Here is a 19,357-nt window from a genome sequence, read left to right on the forward strand (position 1 = left end):
TGGGTCGCAAAATATTTTTGATGGGTCACTATTCGTAAACTAATTTTAAGTGTCTTAGTTATCAAATTATAATTATATTTATAAGAATTAAATTTGGCAGTATTTAATCTCAGGGAAGAAGTATCTTGTGTGGGTAAGATTTGAACATAAAATTTTTTCTTAAATATTTCGTTTTTCTTACTTTTCTTAATTAAAAACTTATTTCTACCAGCAAATAACTGTCATATATGAACTTAATCAAAACACGAAAACTCCAAAAATTAATATAGTAAATATAATACTATGTTGAGCAATTTAAACTGTACATAAAGATAGAATACAGTTGTAATGGTTTTATAACAAAACTATGCATTATAATAATTAAAATATATAAAACACATTACATTACATTCATGATGAAAAAACTAGATTCTAAAAAAAAACTTTGGTTGAGAATTCACAATCAAAACCACTACGTACGGAGAAAATATGACGCGAAAAATATTTAGAATGAAAAAAATTACCAATCAAATACAAAATCAATGTGTAAGATAATCAATCGAATCGATGAACTTAAGCCCAATACATTAAAAAAAGGGTAAAAAGACTAACGGCCTAAGTCAAGAATGTCGTCGATACCACACGAATGTTCTAGAACGCTGTAGTATAAAACGAGGCTCAAGTAGCGGTGAGCCGAGCGATTGCCGCGCCACGAACCTTCTCGAATATTCTTTGGTCTATATATACGCCCACGACGCGTCGCTCGTTAACAGTTTGATCACTAGCGCCGTAACAGTACGAATCGAGATATTTTACAGTGCGATATATACTTCAAGATATAAAAGTGGGAGAATACTTGTGTTCATTAATTTTTTAGTGGTGAAAAGTGTTTTGATATCAAATATTTTTATTTTTTCTCAGACAATCCGTGCTTGAACTTTAAACGTCAGACAATGGTCGGAAAAACAGCGATCGGTATCGATCTCGGAACCACGTATTCTTGCGTAGGTATCTGGCAACATGGCAAGGTGGAGATCATCGCCAACGATCAAGGTAACAGGACCACACCGAGTTATGTGGCATTTACCGACACGGAACGGTTGATTGGCGATGGGGCCAAAAACCAGGTGGCGATGAATCCCAAGAACACGGTGTTCGACGCTAAACGGTTAATTGGCCGTCGTTTCGATGACGAAAAGACGCAAGCGGACATGAAACATTGGCCGTTCGCAGTGGTGAACGACTGCGGTAAGCCGAAGGTACAAGTGGAGTTCAAGGGAGAGAAGAAAGTGTTCGCGCCGGAAGAAATCAGTTCGATGGTGTTGACGAAAATGAAGGAGACGGCGGAAGCGTACTTGGGACGAACCGTGACGGACGCGGTGATCACAGTGCCGGCGTATTTTAACGATTCACAGAGACAAGCGACTAAGGACGCGGGCACGATAGCCGGTCTGAACGTGATGAGGATAATCAACGAGCCGACGGCGGCTGCATTGGCTTACGGTTTGGATAAGAGTCTGAAAGGTGAGAGAAACGTGTTGATATTCGATCTTGGCGGTGGCACGTTCGACGTGTCCGTGCTACAGATCGATGAAGGTTCGATATTCGAAGTCAAGTCAACGGCCGGAGACACTCATTTGGGTGGTGAGGACTTCGACAACCGGTTAGTGTCGCATCTGGCAGATGAGTTTAAGAGGAAATTCAAAAAGGACGTGCGCAGCAACCCTAAGGCGCTGCGACGGTTAAGGACTGCTGCGGAACGGGCCAAGAGAACGTTATCATCCAGCTCGGAGGCCACCATAGAGATCGATGCCTTAATGGAAGGCATCGATTTCTATACCCGGGTGTCTCGGGCACGTTTTGAGGAGCTGTGCGCGGACCTGTTCAGATCGACCCTGCAACCGGTGGAGAAAGCGTTGGCGGATGCCAAGTTGGATAAAGGTTCGATACACGACGTGGTACTCGTGGGCGGGTCCACGAGGATTCCGAAGATCCAGAGTCTCCTGCAAAACTACTTCTGCGGCAAACCGCTCAACCTGTCCATCAACCCCGACGAAGCGGTCGCGTATGGCGCCGCCGTACAGGCAGCCATTCTGAGTGGTGACACCAGCTCGGCCATACAAGACGTGTTGCTCGTGGACGTGACCCCTCTGTCGCTGGGTATCGAAACTGCGGGTGGTGTTATGACAAAGATCGTCGAGCGTAACTCGACCATTCCATGCAAACAGACGCAGACGTTCACTACGTACGCGGACAACCAGCCGGCCGTCACCATCCAGGTATTTGAAGGAGAACGGGTCATGACCAAGGACAACAATCTGTTGGGAACATTCGATCTGACTGGCATAGCTCCGGCTCCCAGAGGTGTGCCTAAGATCGACGTGACTTTCGATCTGGACGCTAACGGTATATTGAACGTGTCGGCAAAAGACAACAGTTCCGGTCGGTCCAAGAATATTGTCATCAAGAACGACAAAGGCCGTTTGTCCCAAGCCGAAATCGATCGAATGCTCAGCGAAGCGGAACGGTACAAAGAGGAGGACGAACGGCAAAAGGAAAAGATCGCAGCCAAGAATCAGCTTGAAAGCTACGTATATAATGTAAAACAAGCGTTGGACGACGCTGGTGACAAGTTAACCGAATCCGAAAAGAATGCCTGCAAACAAGAATGCGACACAGTCATTCAGTGGTTGGAAAACAATCAGTTGGCCGACAAAGATGAGTTCGAGTATAAATTGAAAGAAATCCAAAAGAGTTGCTCGGGCCCGATGATGAAGTTACACGGAGGACATACCGGAGGACCTCAAATGCCGACTGGTGGTGCCGGATTCCCTGGATCACATTCTCAAGGACCTACCGTTGAAGAAGTCGATTAAATCCGTCAATATGCATGATCGTGTTTATATGTACCATCATTTCTATTTTTTTTTTTTAACAAGATTTTTTTTTATCAATTTTTTTTTACATATTTATTTTTTTTTATATTTATCATGTATTGTTAATTTTTTTTAATCGTATATATTTTCTATTTTTAATGTATAATTGTATTTATTTAGTATATTAAATATTTTTAATTTATTTTCGCGAAAATAAATTAGTTATATAAAATTAAAAATCGACATTAGTTTTTATTTTACCCTTTTGTTCATTACTTTACTTTTTATTTACTTGAATACCATAAGTGTCGTCCAGCATTAAAATAAAATTGAGTATTTTCTATATTGGTAATGATAATAATTTGAAATAAAATTCAATGTGATAATGATATGAAATAGGTAAAGTTACTGCAATTTGGTGTATGATCACTGTAATCGAGAAATGGACCCAGATAGAAGCAAACCATGAATAATAAATAGCTTAAAAGAATTCTAGTATTTATTGATTAATTATACTACTAGAACGATCAGATAATTTATGATGATTATTTATTAATTTAATAAGCGGCTTGTAAGCACTTACTACCGAGGCAGTGCCCCGGTAAAAACATTTTTTATGTGCATTTTGGTTAAATAGAATTAAAATTGAATAGACATACCAGTATATGAAAATATTTGGAGGTACATAATTTACGTTTTAGCATTCAAGTAGTTTTAATGTGATACGAGGAACAATTTTTTCAGGGTAGGGTGGTTAAATTAAACTACCCCGGTAAGATATAAACGTTCAAACCGTCTCTAATCAAAACGTTTAGTTCTTTTCGGTACTCGTTATAATTTTTAAATTGTATGTAACATACTTTTTCTTTTATAAGTCAATCAGAATTTCATTTATTTTTTTTTTTTTTTTATAAAGTACTTCATCCAAAATTTATATAATGTGAGTAAAATAATTTTTCAAATCACATTTGTTTTTCACAAAATTTGTGACAAATTTAAACTATAATGACGCGTGGTCCCGTTTTCGAGTTTTCATATTGTTCAACTCTATGTTAATGATTTATTAATATAGAGTTGAATTAATAATAATAATCCCATTGTTTGTTTCGAAAAATAAAAAATCTGTCTTTAAGTTAAAACTTTAAAAATAAAATATTCTTTTTTGGAAAAATATGATTTATTAAATACTGAAAAAACAAATAAAATTAACAGTTTATAAAACTATAAATTTTTTCTTTATTAAAGGAATTATAATATAATTAAATTAATCCTAATCTTTAAAATACATTCCCGTATGTAGGCCTGAGGAAAATTGCCGCTCTAAATAACTAAAATAATATACCACACCAACTGAATTATCTTTTAATTACCTACTATAATATATATATATATACAAATTAACTAGATAAATAAGCAAAAAAAAATTTATTTAAATACTAAAATATAATTTTTTAAGATTTCAACCATTTTTATTAATAATTAATAGGTAACAATTAATAACAATAACATTCTTCATATTTGCCGCCGTAGGCACGTGCCTACACGTAAATATTGTATTTATATGTAGATATTATTGGATAAGTGGTGTTACCTCCTAGTTCATAAAAATTTTCAACCACGGTGTGGAGAAGAATCTTTTCTACACCGTGTTTCCAATTTAATGTTATAATTTTCTCAGTGATTCATTATTATCTGGAACGAAACGTACAGTTGATGAGAAACTTATTGATTTAAGAGTTGAATCACTAAATCAAATCATTGGAATGGACTGAGTCAAGTGAATTGAATCGAAATTCCCAACCGTGGGCGGTATTGCACCAAATGGTTTCAAGTGCTACGGACCTACGGCGAACCGAACATTAACATCGAAGTTCAATGTCGACCCTATACATGATTGAAATTGATCTGAAGTGTAATCGGAGTACAGTCACATAATAGATCAATTGCATTATGTTGTTATTTACGTGTTACGTTATTTATGACGCTGACGTGCGGGTCTCCGTTGCTCTTTAAACTATTCACGCAATACCTTATCACATCTTATCATTAATCAATAGCAGTCTAGTGAAGGGAATAATCGAAAGATTAATATTCGATAACAAAATAATCGAATGGTTTTTTTTTTTATCTCACTACCTGTTTACTACAGACTACTTTATAATCATTGGTTTTATAAGTATAATTATTGGTATAGTATAAACATTGATTAAATATACTTATTAGTATATACTTATACTGCTATATTTAATCAATGGTATAAATGAACAATATAATACAATTAGGAAACTCTCAGTTGAAGTAGTACCTATCAACTACTTTTTTATAATCTTCCGAATAGATCATCATTGAATTACCTATTTCATGTATCAAGGTAGAAAATAAAAAATATAAAATAGAACAAATATTTATCATAAGTACTTAATTATAAAATACAAAATAATCATAATATAAAATAAATAGGCACCATAAATATAAAATATTTCAAACTGACACAATATTAAAAACTGAATTATGTACATATAAAATATTAATGATAATTTGGAAACTGCGTTTTCCATTGCGAAAAAAAAATGTTAATTTATAAAGCAAAATTTAAATTACTATTTAAAAATACAATATAATCTCAATTTTTATGGTGAAGTCTGTTCAAACGGTCATTTTTTATTTGTCCCATTTTTAAAAACACGCGTTATGATGGACCAAAGTCGAGGGAAAATCTTAATTGTAGCATATAAAGTTCAGGAAATGTATTTTTGTGTTTTTTTATATATCTGAAGGTTTTACTATTAATTTTATCGTATGAATGTCTTATTCGATTGATTCGTTCAAATAATTCATTCGTTTATTTTATTATTCCAATGATTTTTAAAATAATCGAATTGTTTCGATTACTCTAATAATCGAATGATTCGATTATTTCATTCGATTATTTCTATCAGTCACTACAGATATTCATTATAATAGGTACACATATGTAACGTACCTTTCGCGAATTAAAAAATTAAGTACCTATTTCCATGTACAAAATTTGTTTTGCATTATTTTGACACTTGAATCTCTGATCTATAGTCATTTTATTTTATTGTATAATTCGTTCCGTTTTATGATCATCTAACCGAACGTTTCATGAGTGATTGCGTTTAATTTAAATAGTAAACATGAATCGTAACCATCCTGATGTAGAAAATGTTGTACTAACGCCAGAGAAAAGGATTCAAGAACTGTCACGGTTAAGTTCGAAAATCGAGTTGAACACTTCCATTGCTGCTAGGAAGTGCGGTTTCACCATTTTTATCATATATAATTATTCAAATACAATAGAAATCTTTTATAATGACATTAAAAAGGTCTGGTAAAAAAAAATTAAATAAATAAAAGATTGTTGTCTTATCTATTATGCTTTTCTGAATGATGAATCAATTACTAAACATATTTTTGAGGCCATTAAATGTTATTCAAACTAATAGACATAACGTGTCTTTATAAATATTTTCTATTGTATAAATTTCAAAGTATTCATAATAATATTACAAGTATATTATAGATATTACCGGTCAGGCCGAGAGATGATCAGTATGGCTGAAGTATATTTAAAAGAAAACAATTTAGAACAAGCATATATTCTGTACATGCGATTTATGACGTAAGAATATAATATTTACTTTATTTACAATCTTAGTAACTTTAAAAATCTAAAAGTGCATGTTTTAGATTTGTTATTGATTTTTAGTATCTACTGTACAAATGGTATAATAAGATAATATTGAGTTATCTAAAATATTGTATCTATAATATATATATTGAGCCTTAACAATAGTATAGAACTGTACTTTATGTAGAAGATTGACATATAATACCGAGCATCTATCATTGCACATACTGACAGCCAAGTCTGGATAGGCTAGATGATTTACCAAGAAAAATTCAGTGGACCAGATAAATTTGAGCTATTTTATAGAGTAATTTGTCGGCCAGTAAAGTGCAAGTTAAGTGATCGATTTTGGTTAATATATATAAATAATTTAGGTAAAGTCTCTTTATATTTTACAAAATGTCCATTTATGAAACTATAAAAGGTTGATTAAAAACGTATAACTTGTTAGGTACTTTCTCTAACCGACATTTCCTACATTTATATTATGCTCTTATATTTTTCTATAATTTAATATAGTGAATATTATATTTATATTTTTATTAGTTCCAAATTTTAATATGAATTTATTTTAGATTATATATTGTAAATAAAAATATAAATATATTGTTTAACTGTAAAAGTATATTGTATCTATGTTCATATTCATATTTTATATACAACCAAATTATATGTTAACTGTTTTTAATGTCGTATTTTGCAGTTGTATTTCTTATTATATTATTACTAGTTATTTCTTCTTATTGTAGTTTTAATCATAATTGATCCTAGATATTATGTTATAGTATTTCACATTTATTATAATTATTTACATAGATTTAGTTAGTTTTTCATTATAAATAAAATAAAATTCAAGCCCTAGTTTTTATTATAAAATTAAGGAAACTATGAACGATATATATCATTGAACATTGAAATTTGTTGTATATTTATAACTATAATTTATTATGAAAGTCTATGAAATGGAGATAAAATGGTGGTATATGTGTGGTAAAAAAAGTTTTGACTTGTGAATATCATAATTTTTTTCCTAGTGGCTGTTTAACTTAAATAATCATTCATAAATAAACTTTTTAAAATTGGAATTTAAATTTTTAAATAATTAAGGAACTGAGATAAAAGGATTCATTTAAAAAATAATAATAATAATATTCATTTAAAATAACTATCATTGAATTTGTCATTATGAAAAACATTTTACAATAAGTTTATTTATAAATGGGTTCATATTAAAATTGTCATTCTATATATTATTTGTATATGACATATTTTTTATTGTTTATTTTATAGATTATTTTTGGAAACTATTAATGAACATCCTGATTACAAAAATGTACCAATTGAAGAACGTAAATTAAATTATCAAGCACTTCGTGATGTTCTACCAAAAACAGAAAAAATAAAAATAAAATTATTAGAGCAATACAATAATGAATATGAACTCTACACCGAACGAAAAGTAAATTTAATTTGAAAATTATTAAATTTAATGTTAATAATATCTTAAATATATGTTTAGATATTACAAGCTTCAATTTGTTTTGGGTAAAAATAGCTTCATAAATATTGAAATTTATTTTATGATTGCCTAAAATTAAAAAAAATATAGAGCAGTGATGCATAATATTTTTAGCACTTAATATTATATAGATTTAATAATATTTTAGAATCCTAATGCCTCTTATATTAAAATCCAATGTTATCAGAGTTTGAAGTATTCAAAATTTATAAAAAAAACAATGGGTGAAAATAATTTGACTATTTAATAAAAATAAACTAAAATAAATAGTACTAATAGTATTTAAAATTATTAATAAGTAGTTTTAATATTCAAGCTTAAATTTATAATTTGTTTTAATCTTTAATATAAATAATTATTTATTTCATCTATAACACTAATAAAATTAAAATTAAATTAAAAAATGTATACTAATAAAAGTATATAAATCACAATTATTTAAATCAATATATTAGTTTCTAAAGTTATTAAAGATTAAAATAATAATAAAATAAAAAATAAATTTTATGTAGAATTTTCTGTATCCAACATCTGATCTATTGAATATATTACATTCAGCATGAAATTGTTGATGCAGTTTTACTTCTCAAAATTATTTATTGAAATAATAACACAAGACAAGAGTTTAGCATAACAATATTGCTCAAAATCTAAATTTTTAAAATATTATGTAATATAATTTATTTAAATTTTTCTCTGTTATACTATTAAATTTACAATTTTTGTATTATTAATACTTTATTATTAATATGGTAATTATTTAAACTGATAACACAATGTTTCAGAGAACATCGGTTTATACATTTTTAAACTATTAAGAAATTCTTGAAAAATTCTAGGCAAATGTTCACCTTATTGTTAAAATTATAAATTGTGTTAGCTATGTCCTGCATTTTTATTTTTATTTAAATGTTGTTATGAGGGCTCTGAATTTTTTGAGACTAGAATACTAGATAAGTAAATTTTAACTTTAATTAATACATTTTATTTTCAAATTATGTGTAATAATATTTTTTTATGTACTGCTCATTTTAAGTAGGTAGTACTTGATTTTACATATATTTTTATTCTTCATTATATTTCAGTTTTTTTTTTCAATTTTATAAATCATTTTTTGTGTAAAATTATATTAGAAAATTTAGTTAAATTAGAATTGAATATAATTTCATCATATAAATTATTTTATCAAACTATAAACAATTTTAATATAACTTTATCAGCAATATTCGAAAAGCTAATAAATAAAGTATGTAACTTACCGAAGCCTATATTTTAAGGTTGATACTTTTTTTTTTAATTATGTAATTTAAAGAAGTATTATATTTATTTTTTATAACTGTCAAAATCATAATTATGCTCTAAGTGCGAACATTTAAAATTGAAATTATTATTATTTAGATAATTTTAATTTTCAATCAAACAATAACTGAATGACACATATTTTGAAATTTTTTTTTACCTATTTTGACTTTATAAATAAAATTTAAACCTTAGTTTTTAGTATAAAAATAAGAAAACTATAAAATATATATATAAATATAGTTAAACATTGAATTTTAAGAAATTAAATTTATTTATAACTTAAGTAATGAGTTGTTTAAAATACCATTTGAAAAAATTAAGTTTGTGATAAATCAATGAATAAAAATCAAATATATGTATGTAAATATTAGAAACATTTTAAATTGTTACTTTTAAATAGTAATTTGTTAGTTATTGATGATAATTTTTTTCCAAAATTATTGTCATATAAATATCAAAAATATTAACTTTTATTTTAATATTATTTTAGAAATAATTAATTGTATTATGTTTATCTGGTATCTATTTTAATAATTGTTTATTTCAAGAAACATATTATTAGTAGGTTTAATGTATGGCATATTAATCTTATTATTATGTTAATAGGCATTACAAGAGTTCAAAGAAAAACATGAAAAAGAAGTATTAAGTAAAGAAAAAATTAATAAATCACCTGGGTTTATAAAGGGTGTTTCACAAGAACAGTCAAATTCAGTTATAAATAATGTAACACCAGAAGTAAATTATATCAACCTAAGAAATGATTATTCATCATTAGAAACAAGGTATGGGTGTATTAAATAGTACTTAATAATTAATATCGATTAATACTACCATCTCACTTTATATTCTTGTTAAAATGATCATTGCTTGGTTATATTATTCTGATGTCATCCTCCTCATAAATTCCAGTTCTATATGAGTTATTTCTTTAATTTTATTTATAGCTTAGCTAAAATTAAATTTTATTAATAAATCTAATTCTACTTCTCAATATAATATTAATATAGTATTTTAACAAAATAAAAACTTTGCTATAACGTCAAAATATGAAAGTAAGTAAAAAAAAAATTTAAAAAAAAAAACTGATATAGAGATAAAAATTATTAAATTAAAAGTTTATATTAACTTTTGTTTATAATTTATAATATAATATTTAGCAATTGATATAAATTAATTTGTTTAAAATTATTTTTAGACCATTAAATCAAAACTTAATTACTCTTAACGAACTAAATGATAATATTGCTTCATCAAGTATACCTGCTTATTCAAATTCACAAATACAATTCAATACGTAAGTAATTATTTAGTTTGTTATTTTAGACTTAAAAAAACATTTATTGATAATTAAATTATTTAGAACAAAGATATTTTGTAAAAATATATATAATTAAAAAAATAAAAATACCTCTGTACAATAAACAAAAATGTGAATAAAAAACTTAGGTATATATATTATTTATTGAAAGATCTTTTATTTAATATTAAATATTTGAGTTGTTATTAGTTTGTGTTTATAAATCAATGAAATTTTTATCTAAAGTACTTCACCCATCTGTAGTCTCTACTCATACTTATGTTATTATTTTATATATTTTAACTGGTCACATTAAACTACATTCCTATAATAAGATTATATTTAATAAAATTTTATTAATGTATTTGTTATCAGTTTTGATGGGTAATGGTTATTGATTATTCTGATCACTTATCCTTATTGGCATTTACTTTGGTTAATTATTTATTATTAGTTTTTAAAATTTAAAATCAAATTGTGTATTATTATATATTTAAATAACTTTTATTGTTTATTATTGCTTAATATCAAAGAAGTACATAAGTACATGTTTTTGTGATCTGAGCTATTATGATTAAATTATTATTTATCTACTTTATAAAATAAATTATAATATTTATTTTAAGTTATTTTGAAGAAACCTCAAAAAAAAATAAATAAATAAATAAATAAATAAAAAAATAAAAAAATACACATATAATATATATGTATTTTTTGGTCTATTTATTTTTAAATTTATTTAAATAATATTATTATTATTATTATAAATACATATTCTTACACTATTTTTACTTTTTAAAATTACTATGGTATTATTCTAATTTGTTCATAAGGCAATATATACCATAATATGGTCATATTAATGTTCTTAAGTTTAAAAAAATTAATTCAAACAATACATTTACATAGTTAATACAGTTTTTGGAACTATTATGAATGTAATAGTAAAACAATATATTGTAAGTTTAAAAAAAAAAATCAGAAATTATTGAAATTTAATGAGTATTAAAATAGTGAACTCTAATGTTTGGGATGTATAGAATAAACTTAATGGTAAATGATACTGCATAATTGCTTAGAAATTAATTTACTTAATTTTAATTTATGAATAATAAAAACTGACTTAATTAAGTACCCAAACAATATAATTTCTTTGATTTTAACAGAAGAATAACATTTTTGATATTGTATTTTTACTTGATAGTTATTTTTTTAAATTATTCTTGTTGATTATTCAATAGTGATTGATTACATTATTTCTTTAAAATATTTCTATTGATAAATTATATTTGTTGTTTGTTTTCATTAAATGAAAATGAGCTCAAGCAAAATAATGAAACAGTATTACTAATTAATAATCATTGATGTCAGTTTAAATTTTGGCCACAGCAAATTTTTTTTTCCAGGGGAATAGAAGCTTCTGCTTAGAAAAAAAATGCTCATCACCTGTTGACCCATGATCTAATACTAATTATATATTCAATATGAAAATAATAATAACATTGGAAGTGTTATATTTTAAGACTCGGTTTTTAAATTAGTTTTTAATTATGTTATAGAGATAGGCCTATTGTTGATAGAAGTACCAAACCAATGTTATACAAGAACTCTCCGGGTCCTTATAATCTTCGGTGTATAATAGTTCCATGCAATTTAACTAAACGATTTCTTGAACATGCACAAAGTAATACGTTTAAAAATTTAGAGACTTGTGGAATACTAGCTGGAAAATTGGTAATTTTCTGTTAAAATAATATTTATATAAGCGTATAATATTTTCTATTTACATTGATAGCTTTATAGATTCTTGATGTAAATATATTTATTACATATATGATGTATGCATATTATTTTATTATAACTATTTTTAGAGTTCTAACTGCTTGATCATAACACATTTGATGATTCCAAAACAAAGTGGTACGTCAGATTCATGTACTACAATGAATGAAGAGGATATTTTTGAATTTCAAGACAGACAAGACCTTATTACTTTAGGATGGATACATGTAAGATTTCGTCAAAATTTGCTTTTTTTAAATTGGTATACAACAGTGTTTCTCAAAGTGGGTAATATTTCTCTCTTGGGGGTGCTAGAGCTATTCAGGGGAACAATGGAAGTTATAAGCTTAATTGGGGGGCATTTCATTGCAAAAAGGGCTGTGACAGTTTTATCTGTCATTATTGCAACCAATCTCATTAAGATATTTTTTTTTAATTGTACATAATATTATACATTATACATAATATTATATTTATAAACAATACATTTTATTTTTCATTGAATACTTTTGTAACAATATTTTTTTTAAGGGGGAGTCTGTCGGATTTTTTTTTTTAGAAGTGGGCAGTACAGATAAATAGTTTGGGAAACACTGGTATACATAGTTAATACAATATGAATAATATATTATTAATCATATTCAACAGACTCATCCCACACAGACTTCATTTATGTCAAGTGTAGACTTACATACACACTATTCATATCAATTAATGATGCCAGAAGCCATTGCAATTGTTTGTGCACCTAAATATAATGAGTAATATTAACCTTTTATGTTTTGGTGTTTTAATTTTTTAACAACAATTATATTTAGGTCTAATTTTTTCTTCTTAACTCCATATCACGGGTTACAAGTTATAGCCGATTGCAAATCAGTCAGTGGTTTCCATACCCACAACACAGATGGAGATATTTATGCTGTATGTATTTATATATTTTCATATTTTTGTATAACATATAACATTATTATTATTTAAAGCAAATATTTTATAAAGTATATATTTGTTTTTTAGGTTGCAGAACACTATGTATTGGATGATAACTTATTAGTCAATGTAGTAGATTTTAGATGAAATTATAAAAGATTTTGAAGAACTTGTTATTACATTCTGTTGAAAATAGTTTAATGTGAATTAAATGTAAATGAAGGTATTAAAATATTATACTAAAAATTGTTATCTGTAGAGTTGTACATTTTGTTAATACAAATAACTTGTTAATCTTTATATCTCTGATATTATATTTATGATTTTATTTATTGTTACTTTTATTCAGTGATTAATTAATTTATATACTTTACTTTAATGAATATATGGTAAAATTCACACAAGACCATATACTATTTAAGATAATGGAATGTAGTTTGGAAGAAATGTAACTCAAAATGTCATTTTAATAATAATTGTAAAAATAAATAGTTACGGTAATAATATTAAATTAGTATAATAATTAATAAGATTAGTAAGGTTTATAATGATATAAAAAAAAATGTTGGTTTACATTACCCAACTTAGGCTGGGCAATGTATAATTTTTCTTACATTGTCCATCATAATCAGGCATTACCATAATGCCTGGACAATATTTACATTACCTGAAAGTTGACTTTGCCCGTAACATGAGCCAGTAGTTGCAAATGATATAATATTTACATATTATTATTTTTTTTATATACTTTTTTTTGCTCTCCATACCAATAATGATAAGAAAATATTTTTAATGCATGTTGAAAGTTAATAGTATAAATATTTAATCATGCCCTATTAAATGTATAAACGTTATACACTATCATTATATGTGGTTAGTAGCAATCAACTATAAAGTTATAAGTACTGTAAATAAAGTATACATAGCTGAATTATTTTTGTCTAAATTATATAAATATACTCAATACAGTAATTTTTTCATTTTGATAAAGGCATAATGATAAATAAAATTAGTTATACTCAAGGCTGTCTTAAGCTATGCAGGGACCCATGGGCATCTGGAACTTAGGGATGTTTTTAATAAACCAAAAAAAGGTGAGTAAAAACATCAAAAGCTTATTTTGTATGATGACTTTTGTCTAGTCGGAAGTTATGAGTTATTAATTTTAAAGAAAAATCTTTTAAAGTAATAGGATGAAAAATAAAATATATCTATTGCAATCGCACACAGTTAAATGTTCATTATTTATTTGATATTAACATTTTAACATTGCTATTTATCTAAATTTTTTTTTTATAGACAGTCATATTAATACGTAATAGATTAAAATTCAATGTTGTAATTTCTATTATTCGGGGTCTCCAGCCAGATGGGGGCCTTGGGCACGTGCCCCAAGTGTCCATAGGTGTACTATATTGTAAGCAACACACAAATTACGACAACGTTTGGATACAAAGTGATCTTTATTATACATTTTTAAGGTTATGTAAGAAAATGATAACACATCATTACAATATGGTTAAGATGGTACTGGTATTCTCAATCTATACTTATTACTAATACTAATACCCTCCCGAAATTTTCAAAAGTAGAAACATTTTAGCGGTGAATATAGTTTATTAACTATAAATTGTATTAAATAATAATGTTAGACCCCCCCCCTGAAATGTTTTTCCAGTTACGGCCTTGCTGCAGACTATCTTCGTGGCACTGCCTGAGTAGTTCACGATAATCGGCAAGCGCATATATTATCCATTTAGATATAAAAGATATATATAGGCGTCAACAAGCATATTTATCATCTTGTCGGTAGTATTCATCCATTGATATAAATCCAGTGCTCGGCTTTGGAGGAGGCACAGGAGGACGGAGTACTCCAACTAGTTTTTAGACATTTTTGCATCCTTCTACTATTAATACGTTATAATTATAACGCTTAACAAGTTTTGGGGACGCTAATTGTTTTTAAAGTAAACAGAGTCCCCTTCTTTAATTTTGCCAAGTCGAGCACTGTATAAATTCACTCCTACCTATATTACATCATACACATTAAAAACGAAGTCAAGTACACCACCAGTTTGTAATGTAATGAAAATATTATAATATTATAAAAGAATAAAGAAATTAGTATAAAGAACAAGTATAGAACGAGCAGTTCTCAAGCAAATTTAAATAATTTAATTGTTATGTGTTCAGAGAGTATTGTATTGGAGGTAATTAATATCGATTATATAATTAAAGGGTTTGCTTTCCAAAAAGAAAGAAAAATTAATTTATACAAATAAATTTTTTATTTTTGTATTAAAAAAAAAGCAAGAAATAAATTTATAAATTAGAATAAAAATTTTTTTATGTCTCTGAAATATATTTATGTGTCGGTCATCAATATTTTAATTATGGTTGTGGGCCCTTAAAATTGTTTGGTCCCGGGCCCCAAATTATCATAATCCGGGTTTGGTTATATTTGTAGATAGTTATATTCTAACATGGGCTATTGAATAATAATTTTAGTAAAAATCGTTTTGAAACTTAAATGGAAGTGTATAAAAACTTTTTCAACTTTAACAAATCTTAGTATTGCATCGGTTAATGTTATTCATAACTAAAATTAATAATTTTAAATAAAAAACATTCACATTTAAATAATATTTTTTGGCAGCATATTGCGATAGGAGCAACGATGAGACAATCCATGTCCAATATTACCTCATATTATACATAATCTATGTCCGATATCACTTGTCTTATTCTATTTATGTTTGTAAAATATTGTCATCCTTACAAATTATATTTTTATAATTCCTGTCCATTGTATATATTAACACTAATAAAATATATAAATAAATAACTATATATTTTTTTTAATTATTAAAATGCAATTAATTATTGAAATATTGTATTTGTTCTTTTTATTATAGTAAACAGCTGAAATCTAGAAACCGATCCTGAGTGAAACGAACGTACGGATGACAATCACTTATCTACTTACTCCCAGAAACAACGGTACGTCGTTTTTATTTTGAATAACTGTAATTATAATTAAATCAATTCATTTTTTATTTTTTTGTTACTATTTTATTTTTTTATATTTAACTCATTACCTTTTTAAACTTACAATGATTAAGTACTTTCGATTATGTACATTATATTTTTTCATTACTTAAATCAATTTTTGCATTCAATATTCATTTAAATTATTTACACTCTAAATTTATAAATTTAATAGTATTGGTAATTTTTTTTATTATTATTAAATATATTTTTTGGTTTCGTCTGCATAAGTAGTCTCTAGACTTCTGGATAGCCCTTTTCATTTTTTTATTTTGTCATTAAAGCATTAATTTTTGTTGTAATTTAAAGTATCATGTTTTTAATAATATTTACTTATGTTTTCTTTAGTACATAAATATTGTTTAAAATTACAATATAAATTATATTTTCCTCGGCCTCCAGGCACCAGAAAACTAAGTCTTTTTTAACGTACTTCTTTTATCACGATTGAGAAGTACATATTCATAAATATTATTTATTGTTATAAGACATGATTTTTAATATTTAATCTATATTTCAAATAACAATGCATTATTACATTTGTACATGGTAGTATTCTAATATGAGCAATAGCCTAATAGTTTTACTAAAAATCGTTTTGAAACTTAAATGAGTGTATAAAATCTATTACAAATTTAACAGACCTCAGTATTCCATCGGTTAAAGATTAAAAATTAATTGTTGTAAATAAAAAAACATTCACATTTAAATATTATTTTTTGGCGGTACACCGCGGATGGATGAGACAGATATTCTATGTCCAATGTTACTCGTATTATTCTATTTATATTGTAATGGACACTATACGTGCACTTATTTACAATTTACGTAGGTTGTTCAAAAAGTAATGATAAAAACGTTATACAAAAAAAAATATTTATTTTATCATCCATATTTACATGCACTTTTTCAAAGTAATCTCCCTTGGATATAATTCACTTTTTCCATCATTTTGCCACTTTTTAAATACGAATGCCAGTCCATCATTCTCGAGCTCTTTGCACCGTGCTTTCACAGCTTTGATGAGCTCCCGATTGCTGTTGAATTTCTGACCCCTGAGTGGATACTTGATTTCAGGGAATATCCAGAAATCACATGGAGCTAAATTTGGACTATACGATGGGTTACAGTTTTAATGCCACGAGCGTTTAAAAAAATCACTATAATATTGGTGACGTAGGGCCGTGCATTATCATGATGCAGTAACATTTCATTAATTTTCTTATGCGGTCGCTTTATGTTGAAATGACGCAATATCGTGGTTAAAACCGATTTATAATAATCCGTCGTGACTGTTCGGCCTTGGAGGACAGCGTGTTATTTGACACCATACACTGTAGTTAATGATTCATAAACATTTTTTCGGTTCTTTCCAAGTTTCACTAAAAATTTCAAGTTACAACGTTTCTCTGACTTATTATCCATACTGGAAATGGTAGGCGAATATCTAACACTCATTATACAAATTGACACATTTGATCACACACGTCCACTCACTACACCGATTGACTTGTAACTCGGCATATAGATAGATAAGATAATGGACTATACGATAGTATGCATTAAGAAGCAGCTTTTACAACAAATATTTCCTCAGCATCATTTTTTGAACAGCCTACGTATTTATTTACTCGGATTAATTGGGAGTCAACTTTTTAGTCAACTATTTTAGTCGTACTAACTACAAATAATTGACCAGGATTCGGTGTTATGATAATTCTATAAAATTATTGATATGACATAATCGAGAGAATCTACAATGTTTTAATCATTTTATACAATATTGATTATAATAAATATTAATGTAGTTATAATTTAACTCGGCAAATGTCAACTAAAGAAAAAAAATAGTAATTTCGCGGAGTAATTATATAATCTTAAAGTCTCATTCACAATTATAACTATTCGTTTATGTATTCATGACTTAGGAGTGTATTTAGACTTACTTCTAGGGAGAGAGGCGACTCACATTTTTTCTTTAATTCAAGCTTAAAATGTACAAGTCAAATTTTGGTAATATTTAAATCGGGTGAATCCTTAATATTTGTGGTTTTTTTTTAATCTAATGTCAGATCCACTTAGAATCGACTTTTGTGTAGTTCTTTTTTAAGGGAGTTTATCGATTCCACCGAATATCTGTATATATTGATTGCATTGAATATTTTTATATATTGATTCCGCCGAAGATTTATATACGTATATAAGAATATAACATATTTATTATAATATTAAAACATATTCGGATTTTGTAAATACATAATATTGTTTCCAGCAAATTTACTACTAATACTGAGACAGAAAATAATATTTTATTCTACTCTACAAATTCTAATTTAAAGTTGATATGCTCTAGTGACAAAATATTTGTAGATGGTATATTTTATAGTTGCCCAAAATATTTTTATCAACTGTTTAAGGTTCATATTTTTAAAAATGGATATATGCTCCATTATCCTATTTCATATTGCCAGACAAAAGCAGAAATACATATGCCACCTCATTTAGATGTATTATTAAAACATGCTCAGCTCAACATTTATATTTCAATCCAATTACAATTGTTGCTGATTAACAATTAATGATTATTATATATACTATTATTATTTATTTATTCTATAAAATGTATTTGTTTTTTTTTATTTAACTTCGTGCCACTATAATACTATCGTGCTAGATATGGTATATATTTATTTAATCTTAATTCATACAATGAATACTGGGTCCCACTGAAATTGGAGGCCCAAAAGTTTTTAAATTAATACATGATACAAATAGAAAGCAAATACATAATAATTAAGAATAGAGAAAAAAGTGCTTATAAATAAACATACATAAATAAATATAAATTATAACAATTTACCTATTATCATCATATTGAATCTTTATGTCTATGCTTTAATGAGAGATGTAGTCGTCAAAGGTTTAATTTTTTTTAGTTTTGAAGAAATGTTTATATTATTGGTGGC

At 26.9% G+C, this 19,357-nt stretch overlaps 2 protein-coding genes across 2 annotated transcripts; both read left to right on the forward strand.

The window, feature by feature from the left end:
* Positions 1-767: 767 nt before the first annotated feature.
* On the forward strand, positions 768-2,935 carry LOC112686285 (heat shock protein 70 A1-like). The gene is made up of 2 exons (XM_025558496.1): positions 768-823; positions 901-2,935. The coding sequence occupies exon 2, from the start codon at positions 933-935 to the stop codon at positions 2,853-2,855; it is 1,923 nt and encodes a 640-aa protein (XP_025414281.1). The 5' UTR covers positions 768-823; positions 901-932; the 3' UTR covers positions 2,856-2,935.
* Positions 2,936-5,799: 2,864 nt separating this feature from the next.
* Positions 5,800-13,642, forward strand: LOC112686272 (STAM-binding protein). Its single transcript, XM_025558475.1, has 10 exons — positions 5,800-6,129; positions 6,400-6,498; positions 7,798-7,966; positions 9,935-10,113; positions 10,527-10,625; positions 12,188-12,362; positions 12,500-12,637; positions 13,059-13,171; positions 13,229-13,334; positions 13,428-13,642. Exons 1-10 carry the CDS (start codon positions 6,014-6,016, stop codon positions 13,485-13,487), a joined length of 1,254 nt encoding a protein of 417 aa, XP_025414260.1. The 5' UTR covers positions 5,800-6,013; the 3' UTR covers positions 13,488-13,642.
* Positions 13,643-19,357: the final 5,715 nt, after the last annotated feature.

The sequence above is a fragment of the Sipha flava genome, unplaced genomic scaffold, assembly GCF_003268045.1.
Source record: "Sipha flava isolate LNK unplaced genomic scaffold, YSA_version1 303_pilon_pilon, whole genome shotgun sequence".
In the NCBI taxonomy this organism is placed as follows: Eukaryota; Metazoa; Arthropoda; class Insecta; order Hemiptera; family Aphididae; genus Sipha; species Sipha flava.

Bases quoted from the DNA above. Each gene is read 5' to 3' on its own strand.
- LOC112686285 (XM_025558496.1), top strand. From the start codon at position 933: ATGGTCGGAAAAACAGCGATCGGTATCGATCTCGGAACCACGTATTCT.
- LOC112686272 (XM_025558475.1), top strand. From the start codon at position 6,014: ATGAATCGTAACCATCCTGATGTAGAAAATGTTGTACTAACGCCAGAG. The intron at 12,363-12,499 runs GTAATTTTCTGT...AACTATTTTTAG, and splicing joins GAATACTAGCTGGAAAATTG to AGTTCTAACTGCTTGATCAT. The intron at 13,335-13,427 runs GTATGTATTTAT...TTTGTTTTTTAG, and splicing joins CAGATGGAGATATTTATGCT to GTTGCAGAACACTATGTATT.